This window comes from Rosa chinensis, chromosome 7 (assembly GCF_002994745.2).
Source record: "Rosa chinensis cultivar Old Blush chromosome 7, RchiOBHm-V2, whole genome shotgun sequence".
Classification (NCBI taxonomy): domain Eukaryota; kingdom Viridiplantae; phylum Streptophyta; class Magnoliopsida; order Rosales; family Rosaceae; genus Rosa; species Rosa chinensis.
This window is the reverse complement of record NC_037094.1, coordinates 2,425,350-2,443,735: the sequence shown is the minus strand read 5'-3', so window position 1 is coordinate 2,443,735 and position 18,386 is coordinate 2,425,350. Positions and strand designations below refer to the sequence as shown.

The following is an 18,386-nucleotide window of genomic DNA, read 5'->3' as shown; positions in this document are numbered from 1 at the left end:
TGTACTGATTGGAATGGAACCAAGTACTTCAGAAGCACTTCAGATCCACCAAAACAGAGTCGCGCCGCCGCCGCCGAGGACTACCCACATGGGAGGTCGTTAACATTAGTTTAGGGAAGAGAGAGAGAGAGAGAGAGAGAGAGAGCGAAGAGAGAGCCTGGAAGAAGACGAGGTAAAAAAGGAAAAAGGTGATTGAGGGTAAAATAGACATTTTGGAGTGAAATGGATGCTAAGTCAGCAATTTAACGGTTAATTTGGACGGAGTTTGACTGCAGGGACGAAATGAGAGGAAATTGAGAGTTCAGGAACTTTTTAGGTGAAATTTGAAGGTCAGAGACTGAAACGACGAAACCCTATAAGTATATGGAGTAACCAGTAATTAACTCTATAAAAAAATTAAAAATAAACCATCATAGTTAAGTTGCAGCCAGACCTCCATTCTTCTCAAATCATCATATGCTTTCGTCGATCTCACCGCACCATACGATCATACTCCATTGAAGATTGAAGTAAGGGTACCGTTGAAGTAATTCTTAACTATCCTAGTCTCTTTCTTTTTCTGTTTGCCTGTTTCCTGTATGACTTGAGATATACAAGAGACTAGATCAAGGCTTTCTCAGTCTCTGCCAGAAAGAAACACAAACTTGATTTGAGAGACACAGAGAATTGTTGCAGTTGTGGTTGCATAGATTTTAATTTTTTTTCTTTTCAAAAACAATTCTTAATTGTGGGGTCGAAATATTTAACTGAAATTTTTTGTGTACGGTATGTGTGTGTGTATATATTTTAGAATTTGACTAAACTGATGTTAAGTTCGGAAAACGTACAGAACGTAAAACATAAGTGCACGCAATTCACCTACTAACTTGACTCCATTTACGTGGGAAATTAAAACAACGGATTACGAAGAGGAATACACCGCCATCAGAGTGATCCAATTGTGGAGTAGATGATCGGAAATAGATCGACCACAATTGGATTCACCAAGAAAAGACTGACACGCCATTATCAGAAGAAAACAAACAGAAGCACAGAAAATTAATAAATGTTGGTAAGACTATGTATGCAATATGAGAATACCCTTTGGTCATGAAGACTAGGTACACAACAAACTATAAAAAAAATCTATGAAGAACCAGTCTAATGAAACAAGACAAATCAAACCCAAGACCAAAGCGCTGGAGAGAACCATTAACGGAATGAAACAACAGAAAAGAAGAAAATTTGGCTGTTTTTTCAATTAATTTCATAACGTACGAAAAACAAACAATCCAAACAAGCTTTATTTTTGAACGTGCATGAATATGCATGTAGTTATTTAGTGATGAATACTTCCGGCAATTTATCTCAAGTTTTGAATCCACCGTCGAGGACCAAATTATGGCCACTCACAAACGGAGAGTCCTCGGAAGCTAAATAAACGACGGCGCTGGCCACATGCTCCGGCGTCATCAAGTCCTTGCCTCCTTTCAACCCTAGTGTCGACTGCAGCTTATCTATCTCTTCCTGACTCTCAAACTGAAAAGTAGAAGAATTCATGATCGGCGTCATCGTTGGCCCTGGCGACACGCAGTTCACTCGTATCCGGTGCGGCACGAGCTGCATACTAGCGCATCTCACCAGCCCCAAAATGGCGTGCTTTGACATGGTGTAGTCGGTGAAAATCTCCGTCCCATTGGTCGCTCCAACGCTCGCCGTGCATATCACGCTCCCCCTCACTCCGCCTTCCACCATGGCCTTGGCTGCGTGCTTCACACACGCCGCCGTCCCGCGTACGTTGACCGCCATCAGCTTGTCGTAGTTGGACAAGTCAAGGTCCAGAACCTCCTGCTTGGATTTGCTGATTATTCCGGCGTTGCTGAACATGATGTCCAGGCAGCCGTGCGTCTGGACGGTTGACTCGACCAGGCTCTTGACCTGGTCCTCGTTGCTCACGTCGCAGTGGATGTAGCTGCAGTGAGCGCCGATGGAAGCCGCTACGTCCTGGCCCTTATCGTCCTGGACGTCGGCGATCACCACTGCGCGCGCACCATGCAAAGAAAAGAGCCGCGCAGTGGCTTCACCTATGCCGCTAGCGCCACCGGTGACTATTGCCACCTTGTCTTGAAGCTTCTTCTTGAGCGTCAGTTCTGCCATTTTCCCGAGAAGTTAATAGGGATATCTCAGCAGGTTTGATATGACCAGATTCTGTGCAATGTGTGAATTAAGGAAGCCTAGCTGTTGCCTTTTATAGGCGAGCAGTGGCATCTTGCACCGCCGGTGGTTATGGCTGATCTTTTTTAATTTTGGTATAATATAACTGCATTTAAAGAATCGAAATCATGAGACGTTAAGCTCAACGTGGTCGTCTATACTATAGTTTATAGAAATACGATTATGTCAAACTACGAAACCCGATCCATAAGCTAATTACGAAAATAACTATAGAGTATAGACTATAATAACTCTATAAATTAGATACCACGAGTGTTTGACATATATATTTAGTGTCATTTAGATTGAAAACTTCCAGCCAACATTTAAAATTAAACTAGCAGGTTTAGGGAAATATGAAATAGTGGGAAGTTTTTTCTCAATGGGAAAGCAGTGGGAAGTTTATTTCTGCCATGTTTATAGCCATGTGATTTCTTTTTATTTTATATTTTATTTATCTTCTATTTTATGTATTGATGTTGTCGTCCTTGATAATTAATTTAGTGTTAAATTTTATTAATATTACAGGGCTATGATCGCAAAAAAAAAAATCATTTATGAAAAGCAAGCTCTCTTCTCTTAATAATAGTATAAATAAAAACAAAATTTTGTATGCTTTGTATTTTAGAGTTTCAAGCGAGCAGTGGTGAATCCAAAAATCTCTCTCAGGTAAGGCAAGATTATTAATAGACTTCTTTTCAATTGGCTTTCAAAGAAAATTGGAGCACAAATAGATAGCACTTAATAAAGCAAAAATATGAAAAGCAAAAAGAAAAATTATCAAGGGGCGAGGAGAGAAGTATAGTTTGTAGTTTATAAAAGTATAAATATTATGTTATCTTAAAAAGAAAAAAGTTTATACAAAAATTATTTAAAGAAATACACAATTCTCTAGACATACATTATAATAGTGATGCTGATGGCACGAGTACGTGCTATGTTATATCTTTGACAGATATTTTAGGGCTTGCTCACCATAACTGAATTTTGTTTACTTTTATACCCCTAAAATATTAAATAACTTTATATATCTTTCTAATTGTCAGATATAAAAAAGTGAAAACTTAAATAAATAATTAATAAAAAAGTTTATTATTTTTCAGAAACTAATTACCTACTTCTAGGGTGACCACCCACTTCTCCACACCCATAAGGCTAGTGTTGTTTATATTTAATTGTATTTAAACCTAGTTATGACTCTTAGCCCTAATTAAAGATTTCAAACTATCAGACGGCGTCTTAATTTATTGGAGAGAAGAGACAGAGAAAGGACATGCAGGGTTTTGTCCCCAACCCTCTTGCCCTCACCTTCAAACAAGAATTCTACTGAACCCTACGACCAAAGAGACTTCCATAACTTATCTTAAGTTTCGAGGTGAGGAAGCTGTCTAGACTTGACCCCCCCTAAATCCACCCTTGCATGCAAGGCTGCTGGTTTCATTGATCTAAACTAAAATTGACATTGAACTTTATGTGACAATCTTTTTCACAATTGATTGTTGTTGGTAGATTATAAATTGGTGCTCAATTATCTTTCTTCTTCTTTAGTTGACAGCTTCAGCTTACGTGTGATAACTAGCTACTTGCTGTCTTGCTCCATATTTCTCAAATCCAGCTTAAAATTTATCATTTTTTTTTTCGTGGGGATACTTAAGTGTACATGTGAAACCGGGTATTTGTGAAAGTAATCTTAAATTTGGGGCTTGGAAATTGGAATTGTTCATACATGCATATGATTAGTTAAAAGCTGGTCCATCAACGCAACGAGCTAGGGTTTATTTACCAAACAATATCATGAGGCCTTTAGTGTCTTTTGCCACATAGCTATTTTTGATGGATTATATATCAATCACATGGCAAAAGACATCCCTTTCATATGTCAAATTTGACCCCTCTATTTTTCAGTGTCAATTCACTGTTTACAGAGAAAAAGAAAACATTTCTGTACAAATTTTTTGACATATTGGTTAGAGCTAAGATTACCCAAATGTCAAATGTAAAACAACAAATTAATTTTGCCATGTCATATGTCAAATTTAAATTTGACAAAAGCCAAAATACATCTCCACTGAAAACATACATACATCATATCTTGAGTTTCACCTAAATCAACAGTCGACAATTATTAATAATTATGTAAGGATATTAGGGTTACAATTGAGTTGAGCCAAATAGTGTGCACCATATTTCTCAAATGCATCTTAAACCTTCTTATATTTTTTTGTGGGGATAATTAAGTGGCAGATGCTCTAGCGAATCATAACACGTCTGCTATGAGTTATCTCTAATGAGATTTTATTTTGTCTTTTGTTTCTTCTTTTTGCAAGAATTTATTATTGAGTATGCCCAACTATTTTTGTTAACTAGCTGTGTTGGTTAAGAGTCTTGGATCGATTTTGTTGCCTTTCTTTAGCTGTTTTCTTTTTCTGATTTTCTTTTGTTGCGGATTAATTGAAGGTCACCCGGCATTTTTTTCTTTCTTCATTGAATAAATCTCCTCACTCGCTCGAGGTTTAAATTAAAGCAAAGAAGAAGAAATTCACAATTGTTGCCACACCGTTTTTATCTTCAAGTCAAACGGTGTTCATATAGTTGGATTCAAACTATAACTTAGACGCAACCATTACTTATGACATTGACTCGGAACTTGGGTTATTTCAGTTTATAAACCCATCTGTTTCATATTTACCAATTAATTAGCATATTTCTGAGTGATGGAGATGGAGTGGGAATACACATGCAAATTCTAAATTATGTAGGTATTATCTTAATATAATGTCAGGGGAAGGAAGAAAAATAATATATGAGGCTCTATTATTAAAAGTTCTAGTTCTATCTTAACCAATTATTTACGTAAAAATATTTGTATGTTGATCTTGTAGTTGACTAAACTCTCATATATACCAATTAAGCAACCTTAAGATAGATCTTCAACATACTAAACTATAAACAAGAACGTGATTAAAGGATCAATGATCGCCAATGCCCAACACGTACGCGTACTTAACTTCATGATACAAGATTAAATTTCATTTTGCTCCATCACTGTGTGCAGGTAGTTTGCATCACCGGTGATTGACTCATCTTGGAAAATGGAGATCATTCAGCGATTCTGCCATAATCGTTAAGAAGTCGTGCAATGACCTCTTGAACTATATCTAATATCTTAAGGCGCAGCTCGTGATTATGTATGGCTAATTGATCGAAGAGGTCATTGCACGGCGCCTTAATGATTCGGTTAGCCGATAGATAATAATAGAGGTAGGCTAGGATGCATTTTCCATGTTACGTATGCATCTTTGACTCAAATTAATTGGTTAAGAACGAACCCCAGATAGATTTGGCCGGCCGGGTACAATCCGTTTGAAAATCAACTAAAACATTTAGTGTAGTTAATTTGCTTAAGTAATCAAACAATCTTTCATTCCAATACGAACAACGCTAGGGCGCATTGTCAAGGTACAAAGACTTTGGGGCATTAATACATACAAACAATATATGTCAATGAAAACATAGCGACAAGCTAGGCTTTGGCAAAAAGTCTATTTTAGCATTTGGTATAAACCTAACTTACAGAATGTTATTATTGAGGAATGAGGGTAGGGTTTGATGCAATTTTAGGAGGAGGTAGAGACATAGGTGTATTCAATTCAGATTTTAATTTGTGTGAGTTTTCCATGGATTTATGTAATCCACGGATTGTTTAAATTCTATATAGACTTTGATTGATTTTAATGGATTGATTTACTAGCATTTGTTTAGATTTTTTACAAGTCCTTATGATGTTTTTGCTAGGTTACTTTTTCTTCTTCTTTAGAAAAAGATATGGAAATCCACCATTCTTTATGTTGTGTATATATGAACAATAAGAGAAAACTAACCAGCCAAAATGTTACACAAAAAATAAAGTAGTAAACTAATGACATAATTTATTTCATATCTAATTTACAAAAAAAACATGTGTGTATGTATCGTCTTAATAATACCATTGATAGTGAGCATTGCCAAACACTAGCCAACTTCCTAAAAATGAATGGTTGTTTGGTTGGTGTCACTGTCGGTTGTGCCATAAACTTTGTTTCTCGGGTTTGAAAAGTGCAATTAGCATTGCTGGTCTTTAAAGAAGAGAGTGAGAATGTACTACGAACTTTTTGAAGCACGCCTAATCATCCCAACGATGAAAATAACAGCATGAGTGATAGATGCGTAACAATTTGAGCAAGTTTTGATTCATTGTCAAATAAACACCATGCAAAGCTAGCAGGTGCAGTGACTACCAAGTACCAAAATCGAGTTCGAAAGTTATCTCATTCATTTACAAGCATATGCCCCCTAGAGAGGAGCAGCGACAACATCACATAATATACCGGCCCGCCTTTCTTCATACTCAACAATGATCTGAGTGGGAGTCGTAGAAATCACTTGGGCAAGGTGACATGACTTCTTGCTCTAGCAACTGCAATACCTGATTCATTGATGGCCTATCATCTGGGCTCGCATCCGTGCACCTTGCAGCTATTTCAAGAATTGCTTCCAGACTTTCAGGATCTGCATCTCTGCACCGCTTGTCAACTAAATCTTTCAATCGGTTCTCTCTCAATAGCGTGTTCATCTGCACATGAAGATTAAGTCTGAAACTGATACAGAACACAAGGCTTTTTAGTTTGTAGTTAACTAATTGACAAATCAAGGAGAGCCTACCCAACCAACTACATTTAAGCCTCTCTTGACAAATGTCGGATCAGTAGGTCTCTTTCCAGTCACAAGCTCAAGCAAAAGAACTCCAAAGCTATATACATCTGACTTTTGTGTCGCTCTCCCGCTCTGCAAATACTCTGCAACAGAAGCAAACACCAATTAGTACATGTTGCTAACTAATTGATAAGAGATGGTTATTCTGTTTTTTTTATGGTAATTCACCAAAACACCAATTAGTACATGTTGCTAACTAATTGATAAGAGATGGTTATTCTGTTTTTTTTTTATGGTAATTCACCAAAACAGGACACATGTACACATACAAGAATAATGACACAGAACAGACCTGGTGCAAGATAGCCAAAAGTGCCAGCAACCACTGTGGTAACATGGGCATCCTCATCAACCAAAAGCTTTGCAAGACCAAAGTCAGAGACATGGGGCTCCAAGTTTTCATCAAGCAAAATGTTGCTGGATTTTATGTCACGGTGCACTATCTTTGGACAGCAATCATGGTGCAGGTATGCTATCCCTCTAGCAGAACCGAGAGCTATTCTTAAACGCACACTCCAATTCAGAGGTCGCTCTTCCAGCCCATCTCCTGAAAAAGAGATAAAATAAAAAGTCAATTATAAGCATTCAATTTTAAAACCAATACGTCGTGAAACTACAAATAATTTACAAATAGAAAATTCTCACCATGCAAGAAATCATCTAAGCTTCCCATAGCTACATAATCATATATAAGAAGCTTTGAAGTAGGAAGCCTGCAGTAGCCTCGCAAGTTAACTAGGTTTATATGCTTAATGCTACCCAAGATCTCTAACTCCCTCTCAAAACCTTGATCTGATCCTTCCCGACTTCTGTCAATTCTTTTAACAGCAAATGTTCCACAATCATTCATGACCATTCGGTACACAGTGCCAAATCCTCCTGATCCTACAACATCTTCTTCATCAAGCGACTCTAACTTGTCAATGATCTCACACGAAGGGTAGGGCAGATCTCCATGGAAAGTGATGAGTTTTGTGCCTGTTAAAATACAAAGTTTTCTCAGCAACCTTATTATTGTTGAGATTAGAAATAGATGAAAGACCAGAAAAACATTCAGTTTACCTGCTTCTTGATTTACTTGCTTCGTAACTTCTGTATATTTCTTGGCCACTCTTTCCTTTTTCGATAGTAACCGAGCCCAAAGGAAGCCAAGGAGAATGAAAAGTGCAAATGCCAGGGTCGCCATGACACCAATAAGCAATCCCTTAATGTAATGTGAAGATCGCTTCGGAGGGACTACAATATCCACAGTGAATGGAACAGGGTTAGTACAGCACATTCCTACTCAGCAAAGGTTTCAATTAACTATAAAGCGGATGACATCAAACCCCAAAACTTACCAGCTGCTTCATCACTCGCCGCATGTGGCAATACAGCAGGAAATCCCAGTGAGGTTCGACAGGGCTTGTGCACTTGTTGGCCACAAAGATCAAGATTCCCAATAAACCTATGCATGTTGAAGGAAGTTCAGAAGAAGAACAATGGGATGGACAAAATCATCCACCTACACTTGAAAAATGGAAGATAACAGGTATTGACATTTCTATTTACAAATAAATAGAAATAATCTAGCTTAAATGAATAGGCATGTATGCCTATCGTCTAATTCTGAAAAGCTAAAAACTATAACCTACACATCTGGAAACCTGAATGAGCGATGGGATGAACATATGAATACTTACGACTTATTCCCAAAGTTGCTCAGAACTCCAACGTCTGGGATTTCCCCAGAGAAGAAGTTAGTGGACAAGTTCCTGAGACATACAGAAGCATTGAATCAGTTATGCTACACCATCTAATTGAAAAACTGTAGGGTACATAATAACACCATTAGGTACTTAACTATAACTGGGACTTACAGAGAGCGCAATCGTGATAGGCGGCCAATAGATGAAGGTATAGCACCCTTTAATAAATTGCTTGATATATCCCTGCAATTTTATTTTACAGTTCATCATACTGCAGAAATGACATCTAAGTTAATTCTATATAGCTCAACCAGCATTGGATGACTCTCTTTTAGTAAATTGTAAGGAATAGAATGAATATTTAACAACAATTAACCAAATCCCAATATAAGCGGTTGATAATTAAGCATGTACAAAAACTTAGTAAACTAAAATAGACAAAGACAAAAACGAAAGTCTTACAATATGGTGAGAGAAGAAAGGTTTCCAATATTTGATGGTATACCTCCCTGTAGATAATTAGCCCTCAAGTACCTAATAGAAAGCATATATAGCCAATACTCAGTTCTAATGTCATACATTACAAATAGATTCACATGATACAACTCAAACGAAAAGTACAAAAGAGAAAGGAATGATCTCCTCTTACAAAGCTCTAAGCTCAGTGCAACTGGTAATTTCATTAGGAATGAATCCATGTAAGCTGTTCTGGTGAAGCGCCCTGATTCACATTGTAAACCAATAATATAAGCAAAATTAAAAATTACAGAACTTCTCAGTTAAAATGGGTATTCAGAATTTGACTCACAGTCTCTGCAATCTACTGAGTTTGCCAATGCTGGGAGATATAGTCCCTCCTAGTTGCATATAGGGTAGGTTACTGAAAAAAAAAAAAAAAAAAACCCAGCAAAATCTTTGAGAACGAGTGAATCAGATTAATATTAAAGTAGGGAAAACAAAGATGGGTAAAACATACATAGCGCTGACTCTTTGGTCCTGAGGATGGCAAGTAATACCAGTCCAATTACAAGGTGATTCATCAGAATCCTGCCAGTTACTAAGCATGTTCCTACTGTCATTCAAAACGCTTTTCATTTCCAGCAGTACGAAACCTAGTGCAAAAAAGTACATCACTAAATGATCTAACAAAAGAAGTAACATACAAAACCCCAAATTTGAAACTTCAGAGAAACCCAGAAGAGTATTTCTAAACCCATTAAAGATACCATCTTTATATGTTAAACATCAAAATAAAAAACCCAGCTCAACAAAATGTAACTAAGAATACTGCAAAATAATTTGTCGTCGTCAACAAAGGAAAAAGATGAAAGCTTTAACCCAAAATAACCAACAGAAATGAACAGGGGATTTGGTTACCGTCTTGGCTGAGAGCAAGAGAACAATGGGAGTAAACAGTTGCTGCTACAATCACTGAGAAGACCCAAAACAAAACACCCTTCTTCATTTTCTTCAAAATGAGCTGTTTCTGCACAGGCTAGGGTCTCTTCTTCACTGAACAATATGGGAGTTAAAAAGTGTTGGAAGTTTGAACTGTGATGGCAACAGTGGGTAGAGTGAAGCTCAAGGAGGTGGGGTACTAATACCATGATAGAAATATATTAATCATAATTTTTGAAGCACGAAGAGAGAGACAGAGAGAGGGGGGTAAAGGTTGCTTTTTCCTATAATTTATGAGCAGAGTGAAGGACAGGCCTTTTGAAATATAGAAAGTTGTGCATGGAATTGCCGTTGTCTACAAATTTCAAAAAATTTACTCTGCAATGAAACTCATCCGGCACTCATTTCACAAAAAGATTCAGAACATCGACCAATAGTTAAATAAATAAAAATGGATGGTTGAATCACTGCTAAAAAGATTGACTACAAATATAAAGAATTAAGATTGTTTATATTATGTGTTACGTCAGCACTGCTGTGATTTAGAATAATTTTTGTTCATTTCATTGTTGTCCAAAATAAGAGTATACTTGCACCCGAGCAAGAAAAAAAAAGTTATCTTTCATTGCTTCGGTAATTGATGTAATTCCTTGTTGCAAATATAAAAGATTTCAGAAAACTGGGCTTCACTGGAAAGAGTTGAGCTTTGTTGAGTAATTGTTGCTGCAATTTTGAACATGTGGTCGCTACTGACTGGGTGCTCAGTGAGACAGATACTAACCGGTACAAGCTGACCCTACAATACTTATGGGTTCGGCTACGGTAAGTCTGGGCTGGTACGTCTACTTTGCGCTTAGCATCATAATTGTGAAGTGATAATGGGCCTGGGAACGATTTTCCGATCAAACCTTGTTGTTGAAGAAAAGAAAAGGGTTGGGTCTTCAAGGGTTGTATACGAAATAACGAATTTGTCGTCTTGTTTTTTTGGCAAAAATATACGAATTTGGCTGATACGTGTTCTTGGATGTGTATATCAGTTTGGTAGTTAATTTGGGGTTAATATAAGAGACTAAAGTAAAATGGGGATAACTTTTTATTATGGAATCAGAGAATTCAAGTTGATGATCATACATGGCAATGATATTCCGAACTAACCCAAATGTTTTAGTGCAAGTACTCATGATTAGGAGGATTTAAACCTACAACAATTCAAAATGATATGATTGAGTATATCTTCCACTTGATTCTACTTTTTCTACCTCTCAGTCTCATCTCTCATTTTAAGTTTTGCATATGTAATGCTTTGGGGCTAACTGTATTTGGTTGTTGAATATATTATTCATTCATTTCTTCTTAATTTTAAGTAAAATATATAGAAAAGAGAATAGAATTGTATTGAGCAACATTCGAGGTGACATCATTAAATACAATTCAAACTTCTCACACAAAATACATATTAGTTTACATGTGATACTAGTCTTAACCAAGAAAGAAACTAAATTAAAAATTGCAATTATTATTATTATTTTTGGTTCATACGCTAAAGAGGTTGTATAGAGTACTTGGATGTTTATCATACACTCATTTACATCTAATTGAACCAAAATTACAATTTAGTTGAACCAAATTTACAACATTGACAACAAAATGATCACATTTGTTTTACACATTTACATATAATTGAACCAAGTTACCACATTGACAACAATTTGTTCATAAACTTGTAAAAATATCGTAGATGGAGTAATTACCTCTAATAGAACTAAAATTACCTAAAAAAATAACTCTATTTACCACAACGACAACAAAATTATCATCAAATATGTAAATGAATGTATCACATACATGCAGGTACTGTAAAATTTTCCGATAAACCATTTGTGCTTTTGGATTGAGCAGTTTCCACCTGAAAGTCCAATTACCACGATAAATAATTTGTGGTAACTTGATGAAATTGGACTTTCAGGTGGAAACTGCTAGGATCTCAAAACCACAGTTAGGGATTTTTCAAACAAATATTTTTGGTAATTGGACTTTCAGGTGTAATTTTTTCCATCTGTACAACAGTTAGGGATCTCAAAACCACGATAAATAATTTGTGGTAACTTGATGAAATTAACAATTTTGAACATAATCGTACCTTTGTACTCAGCATCCTTGTAGCAGTCCGGAAAATAAATGCTGCAATGTTAGCCATTCTTACTGTTTCTTCCACCACCTACATGTAACCATTTGTATCTATGTGAGGAAACCTTTCTGTCTTTAGATTAATTCCTTAATTATAACAAGGAATACTGTCATATTTTCAAGCGAGCTCTTCATCTGAAAACACACTTATTTTAGCTATATAATTTATCCTTAATTTCTATCTACTTGCTAGAAACTTCCATATACAGATGCCAATACCTTATTTGTGCATTTCATTTCATAAACATCTTCACTTGTAATGGAATCTTCTTTCTTGTTGATCCCGGCGTATAGCCGTATTCTCCTCCTGTATATAGCTCCACGCACATATAATACATATGAGAACCTCAAGAAATGAAGATATATAAGTAATTGCTTTTTGTTTTCCCGTATATGATTTTGTTCATTGTAAGAGTAATATAAGACGGTGAAGAACACACATGCATACCCGAAGCTCTTGGATGACATTTGGGAATTTGGCAAGATAATATATCGCCCACATTGATGCAAGGGAAGTCGACGCAACCCAAAACATAACAAGACACGCGCCCAACTAAAATAGAACGCGCCCAGCAAAAAACACAAATAGAGAGAGAGAGTCCTCTCTCCCGGCCGAACACTGTCGGCGACACCGCCACGGTGTCTCGGTCCGGGAGAGAAAGTGGTTTTTGATGGAGTGCTCGCCCCCTTTTGTTTGCCTTCATCGTTCTGTTCTTTCGTCCTGGGTTTGGGTGACTAAGTAGGAAGGAAGGGATTGGTTGGGTAGGGAGTTGCAGATCCAACAGACGGGAGTAAGGGAGGTTCAGTTCCGGGTGCGGCTATGGTCTCGTGTTTGGTGGGGGGAATGGAGGTTATAGTAACAGATCCATCTTCTCTCATTTCTGATCGGGTCAGTCTGAGCTTCTAGACGTAGTTATGTCGAGTTGTCTCAGGGGGTTCCCCTCGAGTTTGGTGCGGTGGAGCTGCGGAGCTGAAGGTGGTCCTACATGTAGAAAGTGATTTTCCTTATCATTCTCATTACAAGTATACAGATATATAGCAGCCTAATTGCTGCTGTTACACAAAGAGAATAACTAGCAATTACAGCAAATCAGAAAACTGATATGCATTTACAACAAATATACAGCTAATCAAAACTAATGCTAGATTGTAGCCACTGCATAAACTGATGCATAATCATAGGAACTATTTAATGGAGGAGATTCTGGGTATGATTGGATGAGAAGATTGATTCTCTCTAACAGCCCCCCTCAAACTTGGCGGTCCTGGACGGACAAGTTTGTCGGAAAAGAGAAGATGGCGAGACTTGTGAAGTGGCTTAGTGAGTAAATCCGCCGGCTGGTCCTTGGATGGAATGAAACAAACTCGATGACTACCACGAGCAACCTTTTCGCGAACATAGTGGTAATCGAGCTCAATGTGCTTGGTGCGTGCATGAAAAACAGGATTGGAAGCCATATAAGTGGCACTCAGATTATCACAATGTAACAAAATGGGGAACTGTATCCGAGCACCAAGCTCATATAGTAAATATCCCAACCAAGTTGTTTCGGCACTGGCATGGGCAAGAGAGCGATACTCGGACTCGGCACTAGAGCGAGCAATGGTAGGCTGCTTTTTAGAACACCAAGAGATGAGATTAGAACCAAGGTATACAAGATAGCCAGATGTTGAGCGACGAGTGATGGGACAGCCGGCCCAATCAGCATCAGAGTAGGCAGAAAGAGTAACCGGTTGATGCTGTGGTGTGAACAGTAGACCATGACCAAGAGTGCCTTTGATGTAACGAAGGATGCGTTTGACAGCTACAAGATGAGACACACGTGGCTGGCTCATAAATTGTGAAATCGTGTTAACGGCAAAGGCAATGTCAGGACGTGTGATGGTGAGATATTGCAAGGACCCAACAAGTTCACGGAATGTGGTAGGGTTGTCAAGGACTATACTATCAGTGGCATGGAGGTCAGACTTAGCAGACATTGGTGTACTCACAGGCTTACTGAGTAAGAGATCGTGCTTGGAGAGCAGATCATGAGCATACTTAATTTGATTGATGTGTAGCCCATGAGAATGAGGAGTGACTTGTAAACCAAGGAAATAATGGAGAGGACCTAAATCCTTGATGTCAAAACCACGGCCAAGAGTATCAATAAAACTTTGCATAAGCTGATCATTGCTACCCGTCACCACAATATCATCAACATAGAGTAGGAAATAAATTGTGTGAACCCCTTGACGATAAATGAACAAGGAGGAATCTGCAATACTTTGAACGAAGCCAATAGATAAAAGAAAAGTACGCATTCGATGAAACCAGGCACGGGGAGCTTGCTTAAGTCCGTAAAGGGCTTTGTTGAGCTTGCAGACATGGGAAGGCCGGGCCGGATCAATGAAACCTGGAGGTTGAACCATATAGACAGTTTCGTTGAGAATGCCATGAAGAAAAGCATTCTTCACATCCAATTGGCGTAGGGACCAGCCGCGAGACACAGCAAGTGTAAGCACAGTACGAATAGTGGCAGGTTTAATCACAGGGCTAAATGTTTCATCGTAATCAATACCTTGCTGCTGGTGGAATCCCTTGGCTACTAGGCGAGCCTTGTAGCGCTCAATAGAGCCATCAGATTTCCGCTTCACCCGAAACACCCATTTACAACCCACTGTATTCTGTGCTGGGGAGGAAGGCACCAAAGTCCATGTGTTGTTCTTCAACAGGGCATTGATTTCCTCTGTCATTGCGGCACGCCATTCGGGTTTCTGAGATGCCTGAGAGTAGCAGGTGGGTTCAACAGTGTCTAGGAAGGTGACAAGAGCTCGAGGCAGAGGATATCGGATAGTGCCATCTGTGAGTTGTCTGAGATGCTGAGTGCCGTCGCGGAGGCGAGTGATCATGGGATGAACCGGTGGAGGGGGATTGGCCGAGGTGGGTTGGATAGAGTGGGCGGCCGGCGCGACAACCAGAGGAGGAGCGTCAACTGGAGCTTCGATCTGAGAATGAGCTTCACCCAGGGACTTGGCAACCTGGGTAGGAGATGCCGGTGTTGGTTGAGTGAACAGATCCGAGGCGGCCGGTGCTGTGGTCGGGGGCGCCGTCGAAGGATGAGAAGGTCGACGGCGACTGTACTGGATCACTGGCGCGACAGGGGAAACTGGCTGTGACGGAGGAGCGGTGGAAGATGGCGGCGATGGAGGTGCTTGGGAAGCAGACGGCGACTGAGGAGATCCATGACTGGATGCGTCGGCTGGGGCTGACGGCAGAGAAGTCTGGATCGAGAGGGGAGGAACGCGGGGGATGGAGGGAGGTGAGGATGGAATTGCTGAAGAAGGTAGAGTGAGATCTGCTAGGCCGGTGGTGGTTGGAAGACGGTAAGTGACGACCGAAGTAGCACGACTGGTGATCGGCGACGACGGCAGCTGGGTCGGTGATGAAGGACGCGGAAGCACGAGAGCAGTGGAGGGCGGGTCTGATGCGAGAGACAACGTAGGTGAATGTTGACCAGATTGTGGACTTGGGGTATTGGGCTGTGAACTTGGGCTGCTGGAAGTTGAGTCTGTGGAGGGAGGAAGTGGACCTCTGTTGGTCAAAATTTGGAATTCCAGCGGGCCAGGAAGGGGTACCTGCAAATTTTTGTATGGAAAAGATGTTTCGTTAAATAAAACATGCCTAGAGACATAAACACGACCAGTGGTGGGATCTAGACAACGGTAACCCTTATGTTGAGGACTGTAACCCAGAAACACACACTCTATACTACGACTCAAGAGTTTGTTGGAGACATAAGGACCAAGATGAGGAAAACAGGAACAACCAAAGACTCGAAGAGAGGAATAAGAAGGAGGATGACCATAGAGACGTGTATGAGGAGTATCCCAATTTAGAGTAGGAGTGGGAAGAAGGTTAATGAGATAGACAGAGGTGAGAACAGCTTCAGCCCAAAGATTTTGAGGAGCACCCGAGGTGAGAAGGAGAGTGCGAGTCATAGTAGCAATATGTCGATGTTTTCGTTCAGCAAGCCCATTTTGTTGGGGAGTGTATGGGCAAGAAAAGCGTTGTTGGATGCCTGAAGAGTCACAGAACTGGGAGAAGGCATTGTTGACATATTCTGTACCATTGTCACTTTGGAGGTATTGGACAGAACTGTGGAAAATATTTCGAATCATGGAAACTAATTTTTGAAAGTGAGTAAGGACCTCATTTTTCCGGCGCATAGGATAAAGCCATGTATAACGAGAGTATTCATCTGTGAAAAGAACATAATATTTGAAACCAGTTACAGACAAGGTAGGAGACATCCAGACATCACTATGAATTATAGAAAATAAAGAAGAAGCAGAAATATTTTTGGATGAAAAAGGTAATAGATGGGACTTGCTAAGTGCGCATGTATTGCAAAAAGAATTAAAAGGAAGTGTGGAGCCAAGAGTAGATCGTAAACGAGCTAAAACAGAAGAGGAAGGATGACCCAAGCGATTGTGCCAAAGAGAAGAGTGAATAGAGGAGAGTGCATGAGGAACTGTGGACTCGGGAGACAAGCGTAGCGGGTAGAGACCATCTTTGCATGGGCCCTGAAACAACAAGCGACCAGTACGTAAACAATAGATTTGATAGAAATCTGGGGCAAATAGGAAGAAAACAAGATTGTCCTTGGTGAAACGAGCAACAGAGAGAAGATTTTTACGAATTGATGGAATGCGGAAGACATTTTGTAGAGAGAAAGTAGAAGAACCTAATGACAAGGGGAGGTTACCAGTATGGGAAACGGGCATTGAGTCCCCATTACCCATATAGACACTATGAGGCCCTCCATAAGATTGTGGATTGTTGACAGGCATGGCTGTCATGTGGTGGGTTGCACCGGTGTCCGGGTACCAATTTGGATCAGCAGCATAGTGAACCCCAGCAAAATGGGGAGCAGTACTTGGGTTGGAGAACCTCTGTGGGCATGGAGAAGAAGGGGAAGCCCAGGTAGGAGAAGAGAGCAGGTGATGCTGCATCGCGTAGAGAGGCAAAAACTGGTCTATTCTGGTCAGGATAAGCAATGCAGGCAAGCTGAAGGCAAGAAATTTGGGAAAAGAAAGAGGCAGGAATTTTGGAAAAGGAAGAAGGAGGATTGCACACAGGAAAGGATCCAAGACCTAGGCTGATACCATGTAGAAAGTGATTTTCCTTATCATTCTCATTACAAGTATACAGATATATAGCAGCCTAATTGCTGCTGTTACACAAAGAGAATAACTAGCAATTACAGCAAATCAGAAAACTGATATGCATTTACAACAAATATACAGCTAATCAAAACTAATGCTAGATTGTAGCCACTGCATAAACTGATGCATAATCATAGGAACTATTTAATGGAGGAGATTCTGGGTATGATTGGATGAGAAGATTGATTCTCTCTAACACTACAGACTGGGGCGAGGGGGGTTCAGATCCGGGTGCGGCTAGGGATTTATCTCGTGGCTGGTGGGGGGAATAGAGGTTTTAGAACCAGATCCACCTTCTCTTGTTTCGGATCGGGTCAGTCTGAGCTTCTCAACGTAGTATCAGAGCTCTCTGGTGATCTGAGACCAGATCGGGTTTCGTCGAGTTGTCTCAAGGGGTTCCCCTCGAGTTTGGTGCAGTGGAGCTACGGATCTGAAGGTGGCGGTCTCGATGAAGTCTGTGGTCTAGGCTAGTGTGGTGGCCTCGTTCAGTTTATGGTTGCAAGGTGGCGGAGACTGTGATGGAATGGCGGCTGTTCGGACGGAAGCAGGTGGTGAAGCGGTCTTGGGCTACTACCTGTGCCTGGTCTAGGGTGGTCTTCGGGTATGGGAAATCTTATCTGGGCCTATTCGTAGCCGTAGGCCGGGCGTGGTGGTCATGCCTGGGCTGATGCATCTCCTGTTATTTGTTTTTTCTATTTTATTTTATCCTGTTATGTTTCTTATTTTGCTTTCTTGTTTGGTTTATTGTTGACCCTATGTGGTCTGATTGGTACCTCATTAATAAACACCACTGATCGAGTGATGACGTTGTTCACCCTCTTTTATCATGAGTATTCACTTCTCAGGAGGCGGAGCTGACTCCAATATTTGCTATTCCTTCTTGGGTTAGAGCCACTACCCGATTGGTACGCCGACATTTCTTTACCAACGATGTTGGCACTTCGTCGGATTTTGAGTCTT

The 18,386-nt window shown here is 39.8% G+C and overlaps 2 protein-coding genes across 2 annotated transcripts; both read right to left on the bottom strand.

The window, feature by feature from the left end:
- Window positions 1-1,214: 1,214 nt before the first annotated feature.
- LOC112178926 ((+)-cis,trans-nepetalactol synthase NEPS1) lies at window positions 1,215-2,264 on the bottom strand. The gene has a single exon (XM_024317201.2). It carries the CDS (start codon window positions 2,134-2,136, stop codon window positions 1,348-1,350), a length of 789 nt encoding a protein of 262 aa, XP_024172969.1. The 5' UTR covers window positions 2,137-2,264; the 3' UTR covers window positions 1,215-1,347.
- A 4,142-nt stretch (window positions 2,265-6,406) lies between these two features.
- LOC112179064 (LRR receptor-like serine/threonine-protein kinase FEI 2) lies at window positions 6,407-10,283 on the bottom strand. Its single transcript, XM_024317376.2, has 13 exons — window positions 10,011-10,283; window positions 9,610-9,745; window positions 9,442-9,513; window positions 9,283-9,354; window positions 9,096-9,167; window positions 8,805-8,876; window positions 8,628-8,699; window positions 8,286-8,392; window positions 8,008-8,181; window positions 7,591-7,923; window positions 7,238-7,492; window positions 6,895-7,028; window positions 6,407-6,805 (listed from the first exon to the last, which is right to left on the bottom strand). The coding sequence occupies exons 1-13, from the start codon at window positions 10,096-10,098 to the stop codon at window positions 6,581-6,583; spliced, it is 1,812 nt and encodes a 603-aa protein (XP_024173144.1). The 5' UTR covers window positions 10,099-10,283; the 3' UTR covers window positions 6,407-6,580.
- Window positions 10,284-18,386: the final 8,103 nt, after the last annotated feature.

Bases quoted from the DNA above. Each gene is read 5' to 3' on its own strand.
- LOC112178926 (XM_024317201.2), bottom strand. From the start codon at position 2,136: ATGGCAGAACTGACGCTCAAGAAGAAGCTTCAAGACAAGGTGGCAATA.
- LOC112179064 (XM_024317376.2), bottom strand. From the start codon at position 10,098: ATGAAGAAGGGTGTTTTGTTTTGGGTCTTCTCAGTGATTGTAGCAGCA. The intron at 9,746-10,010 runs GTAACCAAATCC...TTTTTGCACTAG, and splicing joins TCTTGCTCTCAGCCAAGACG to GTTTCGTACTGCTGGAAATG. The intron at 9,168-9,282 runs GTAAGAGGAGAT...GCTTTCTATTAG, and splicing joins TGCACTGAGCTTAGAGCTTT to GTACTTGAGGGCTAATTATC.